Raw genomic sequence first — 6,000 nt, 5'->3', positions numbered from 1 at the left:
CCTTTGGAGAGAGAGAGAGTATGCCAGCACACACCCCAGCGCTATATAACCCAGGAATCACACAGTAACTTAGTGTTAACCCAGTAGCTGCTGTTATATTGATGTTTGCGCCTAATTATGTGCCCCCCTCTCTTTTTACCCTCTTCTACCGTGTATCTGCAGGGGAGAGTCTGGTGAGCTTCCTCTCAGCGGAGCTGTGGAGAAAAAATGGCGCTGGCGAGTGCTGAGGAAGAAGCCCCGCCCCCTCGACGGCGGGCTTCTGTCCTGCTTAAATATGTATTTTCTTGGTGGGGGCTCATACATATATACAGTGCCCAACTGTATATATGCTCACTTTTGCCAAAAAGAGGTCCAAATGCTGCCCAGGGCGCCCCCCCCTGCGCCCTGCACCCTTACAGTGACCGGAGTATGTGAGGTGTGTTTGGAGCAATGGCGCACAGCTGCAGTGCTGTGCGTGACCTCAGTGAAGAACGGAGTCTTCTGCCGCCGATTTCGAAGTCTTTTTGCTTCTCATACTCACCCGGCTTCTGTCTTCCGGCTCTGCGAGGGGGACGGCGGCGCGGCTCTGGGATCGGACGACGAGGGTGAGATCCTGTGTACGATCCCTCTGGAGCTAATGGTGTCCAGTAGCCTAAGAAGCAGGACCTAGCTTCAGAGAGTAGGGCTGCTTCTCTCCCCTCAGTCCCACGATGCAGGGAGTCTGTTGCCAGCAGAGCTCCCTGAAAATAAAAAACCTAACAAAATACTTTCTCTCAGCAAGCTCAGGAGAGCTCACTGAAAAGCACCCAGCTCGTCCGGGCACAGTCTCAAACTGAGGTCTGGAGGAGGGACATAGAGGGAGGAGCCAGAGCACACCAGAATCTAAATTCTTTCTTAAAGTGCCCATGTCTCCTGCGGAGTCCGTCTATTCCCCATGGTCCTTACGGAGTCCCCAGCATCCACTAGGACGTTAGAGAAAAACAAATCTGATATTCTAGGGTGACGGGAATCAAAAAGAGATTGGTTACCACTGACCTACTCTCTTTTTTGGCTCCATCTGACTGGAGGCTCCATCTCACCCGGGTTCCTCTCACCCTTCGCTTTACCATCTCCAAATGGGATTACTGCTTATTACTTGCTGATAACTTCCTTCTTATGTCTCCTCTCTGGAACAATAACGCTTTCCTGCCGGGGTCAGGATCTCATAAAACTTTATATCTCTGGACCAGACACAGACACAATGTCAAGTTCCTCATCAACCTCTCAGCTTCAGCCACATTCCCTGAGCTCTCCCCCCTCTGGGACAGATTTGGACTTTCCTCTAAACGTTCCTACCAATATACTCTGGTTCGGCACTTCTGTTCCTCCCAAGTTGGATGACGCAGCAGACCACAGTATACAGCTGGAGATGTGATCATCACACCCACGACTATTCACCATTATCCTCTAATAAGACTGAAAACTTTGTGTTTTTCATTTTATCAGCTATTGCTTTTACGTCATTTGTGCCCTCAGACATAGCGCTCATTTTACTCGCACTACAAGACCATACGGAGGATAGACTGGGCCTTGTATCCCTGGCGTGACTATACAGACAGGAGCATCCATGTTTCTGGCGTGACCATACCAAGAACAGACGGTAACTCATGCCTCTGGCGTGACCATATAAAAGACAGACGGGACCCCGTGGCCCTGGCATGACCATACAGAGGATACACTGGACCTCACGTCTCTGGTGTAAAGGACTCGGCTCAGACACATCAACATAAAAAATAAACTTTAATAAAGAAAGTAACACCCAAAAAAAACAAATACAATTTTCCCTAGAAATCAAACAGCTCGTCCAGAAATATTAAGATATCCACCATGTCCCATTGTGGCTGATTCTCCAGATCCTCCACCAACTCCTCTGCAACGAGAGTAAGACAGCATTACATTCCCCAACACATGGGGTGACGCGCAGCGTGCGTGCAGGATTAGACGCATGGGGTGACACGCGGCGCGTGAAGGGATAGATGCATGGGCCGCCATGATGGAGACGGTGTCTGAATAATGACGGTTAGGAGCTGATTGGTTGGTATATAAGAGGTGGTAAGTGACACGTGCTATATCCAGCGCTATTTGACACTTACACTGAGCGCATTTCTGAGGCTTATCATGTGTCCACATATTGGCAGGATTACTTGTGCGCTAACCTGTGGTGGCTTCTATGGGGGTGGGGGTGGGGGGCTCTCATCCACTCTGGTGGCGAGAGGTTAATACACTTAGGCGTTATTGCTTCACCTCGAGTATTATAGCATCAGCGGTGCAAGTGGGTGGGTATGGGTGGGTACGGCATACCCCCAAGAAATTAGCCGCCGCTGTGCCGCCCCTCCCTCCCTCCGCGGCTGCTCACCGCGCAGCTGCTGCTTGAGGGGAGGAGCACGCAGCGTGCGCCTCTCCTACCCCTCAGTGTCTACGCAGGCTGCGCTCTCCTCCCCTCACACACAGGACAGCAACGCGGTAAGCAGCAGGGGAAGGGAGGGGGGCACTGTGAGGACGTGTATACCTGGCACTGGGCAGGGGGCATTTCCGTATCTGGCACTGGGCAGGGGGCATTTCTGTATCTGGCACTGGGCGGGGGCATTTCCGTATCTGGCACTGGGCGGGGGCATTTCCGTATCTGGCACTGGGCGGGGGCATTTCTGTATCTGGCACTGGGCGGGGGGCATTTCCGTATCTGGCACTGGGCGGGGGCATTTCTGTATCTGGCACTGGGCGGGGGCATTTCTGTATCTGGCACTGGGCGGGGGCATTTCTGTATCTGGCACTGGGGGGGGGGGGGGCATTTCTGTATCTGGCACTGGGGGGGGGGGGGCATTTCTGTATCTGGCACTGGGGGGGGGGGCATTTCTGTATCTGGCACTGGGGGGGAGACGACACATGTATCTGGCACTGGGGGGCAATGTGTATCTGGCACTATTGGGGTCATATGTGTATCTGCCTCCCCCCCATATGTGTATCACGTCCCCATTTTCATTGGCCACGCCCCATGTGGCATTTGGCCACACCCATTTTTTGGTGCGCACACACAGTACCTGTAAGACATTTTTTCTATCTGCACCACTGTATAGCATGAAGAGCTATAGCGGCGCAATAAGTGCATCTCCCTCTTTATCTTGCTCCAAGATTTGATAAATTCCCCCTTTAGGCAGCATTCCTACACAAAGCAGAAGGTGGGGAGAGAGTGACGTACGTGTGTGTGTGTGTGTGTGTGTGTGTGTGTGTGTGTGTGTGTGTGTGTGTGTGTGTGTGTGTGTAAGCGTGGTATGCGCCATGCCCACAATCCCAGCGATATCAGGAGGATTGGCGCGCATAGGAACGTAGGACAGCTACAATCAGCAATGACGACCGCAGCGCACAAGGTGTAGTAGATAAGAAATTCCTGGAAAAGGTTCTGATTTGTTTATGGAATAAGCTCCTGAGTGACCAGAAAGGGACCGAGCTCAGAGACCCGGCAGACGGATCACTTTCAGCTGCTTTGTCTTTCTACAAGTTCCTTCCTGCTGCAACCTACAGACAGGAGCTAACACTCTAATATGTCCCCAGTGACCGGAGCCAACGCTCTGCTGTCAATCTGCAGTCCTGACCCAGCGTAAGCATAGCCACCAGGAAAGAGGTGCTGCAGGTGCCGGTGAGGGAGCCTTGCGGTGGCTGCGGCTTCTCTACGATTGGGGGGAGATGTTGGTTTGTATACAGTTGGTAGGGCTTAAATAATGACGTAACATTTTATACCAAGCCCTGAATAATTATTAGCGCTGTGTAGCCAGGCCATGATAACAAGACGTTTTGGTACTTACCAGATAACGCGCTCTCTCTCTCTCTGACTTCATCTGGGGGACACTGCGTAACCATGGGGGCTAGTGAGGGATCCAGGAGTCAGCACTTAGTCGCTCTTTAGCGGTATATAATCTCCTTGCCAAGATATCCATTTCAGATCTACCTCCTTTTCTGGCTGAAAACGAGGAGCCTTAATAGCTGTCAGAACAGGATTTAAAGCCCACGGCTCCACAGGAGGCCTATCTGCTGGCTCTATGTGTAAAACACCCTGCAGAAAAGTCTTACCTTCTGGGATAATAGCCAACCTCTTCTGAAAGTAGAGAGAGCGGACACACGCACAGTCAGGGATCCTAGCCTGGGACCTAAAGAGAAGCCGGCCCGTGAGGAAGACCGGACTCTAGGTAACCAAAAAGAAGAACGCAAAACCTTCTCCTTTCCACTCCTATTAATAATAAGAATTTACTCACCGGTAATTCTATTTCTCGTAGTCCGTAGTGGATGCTGGGTACTCCGTAAGGATCATGGGGAATAGACGGGCTCCGCAGGAGACTGGGCACTCTAAAAGAAAGATTAGGTACTACCTGGTGTGCACTGGCTCCTCCCTCTATGCCCCTCCTCCAGACCTCAGTTAAGGAAACTGTGCCCGGAAGAGCTGACATTACTAGGAAAGGATTTGGAATCCAGGGTAAGACTCATACCAGCCACACCAATCACACCGTACAACTTGTGATAACTATACCCAGTTAACAGTATGAACAACAACTGAGCCTCACTGAACAGATGGCTCATAACAATAACCCTTTAGTTAAGCAATAACTATATACAAGTATTGCAGAGAGTCCGCACTTGGGACGGGCGCCCAGCATCCTCTACGGACTACGAAAAATAGAATTACCGGTGAGTAAATTCTTATTTTCTCTGACGTCCTAGTGGATGCTGAGAACTCAGTAAGGACCGTGGGGATTATACCAAAGCTCCCAAACGGGCGGGAGAGTGCGGATGACTCTGCAGCACCGAATGAGCAAACACAAGGTCCTCCTCAGCCAGGGTATCAAACTTGTAGAATTTAGCAAATGTGTTTGAACCCGACCAAGTAGCAGCTCGGCAAAGCTGTAAAGCAGAGACCCCTCGGGCAGCCGCCCAAGAAGAGCCCACCTTCCTTGTGGAATGGGCAGTCACCGATTTTGGATGCGGCAATCCAGCCGCAGAATGAGCCTGCTGAATCGTGCTACAGATCCAGCGAGCAATAGTTTGCTTAGAAGCAGGAGCACCCAGCTTGTTGGGTGCATGCAGGATAAATAGCGAGTCAGTTTTCCTGACTTCAGCCGTCCTGGAAACATAAATTTTCAAAGCCCGGACTACGTCCAGTAACTTGGAATCCTCCAAGTCCCGAGTAGCCGCAGGCACCACAATAGGTTGGTTCAAATGAAACGCTGATACCACCTTTGGGAGAAATTGGGGACGAGTCCTCAATTCTGCCCTGTCCATATGGAAGATCAGATACGGGCTTTTACATGACAAAGCCGCCAATTCTGACACACGCCTAGCTGATGCTAAGGCCAATAGCATGACCACCTTCCACGTGAGATACTTTACCTCCACGGTCCTAAGTGGCTCAAACCAGTGTGATTTCAGGAAATCCAACACAACGTTAAGATCCCAAGGTGCCACTGGAGGCACAAAAGGGGGCTGAATATGCAGCACTCCCTTTACAACCGTCTGAACTTCAGGCAGTGAAGCCAGTTCTTTTTGAAAGAAAATAGATAGAGCCGAAATCTGGACCTTTATGGACCCCAATTTTAGGCCCATAGTCACCCCTGACTGTAGGAAGTGCAGAAATCGACCCAGCTGGAATTCCTCTGTTGGGGCCTTCCTGGCCTCACACCAAGCGCCATATTTCCGCCATATATGCGGTGATAATGCTTTGCTGTCACCTCCTTCCTAGCTTTTATCAGCAGAGGAATCACTTCATCTGGAATGCCCTTTTCCATTAGGTTCCGGCGTTCAACCGCCATGCCGTCAAACGCAGCCGCGATAAGTCTTGGAACAGACAGGGCCCCTGCTGAAACAGGTCCTGTCTGAGAGGCAGAGGCCATGGGTCCTCTGAGATCATTTCTTGTAGTTCTGGGTACCAAGTTCTTCTTGGCCAATTCAGAACGATGAGTATAGTTCTTACTCCTCTCTTTCTTACTATCCTCAGTA

General features: G+C 51.0%; 1 protein-coding gene across 1 annotated transcript in view; it reads right to left on the bottom strand.

The window, feature by feature from the left end:
* Positions 1-1,741: 1,741 nt before the first annotated feature.
* Positions 1,742-6,000, bottom strand: part of LOC134929528 (zinc finger protein 777-like) — a 43,843-nt gene continuing 39,584 nt past the window's right edge. Inside the window, exon 5 of the mRNA XM_063925124.1 lies at positions 1,742-1,888. Within this exon, the coding sequence (XP_063781194.1) occupies positions 1,803-1,888 (86 nt within the window). The 3' untranslated portion in view covers positions 1,742-1,802. The remainder of the gene's footprint in view (positions 1,889-6,000) is intronic.

Source organism: Pseudophryne corroboree, chromosome 5 (genome assembly GCF_028390025.1).
Source record: "Pseudophryne corroboree isolate aPseCor3 chromosome 5, aPseCor3.hap2, whole genome shotgun sequence".
In the NCBI taxonomy this organism is placed as follows: Eukaryota; Metazoa; Chordata; class Amphibia; order Anura; family Myobatrachidae; genus Pseudophryne; species Pseudophryne corroboree.
This window is presented reverse-complemented; position numbering and strand designations above follow the sequence as displayed.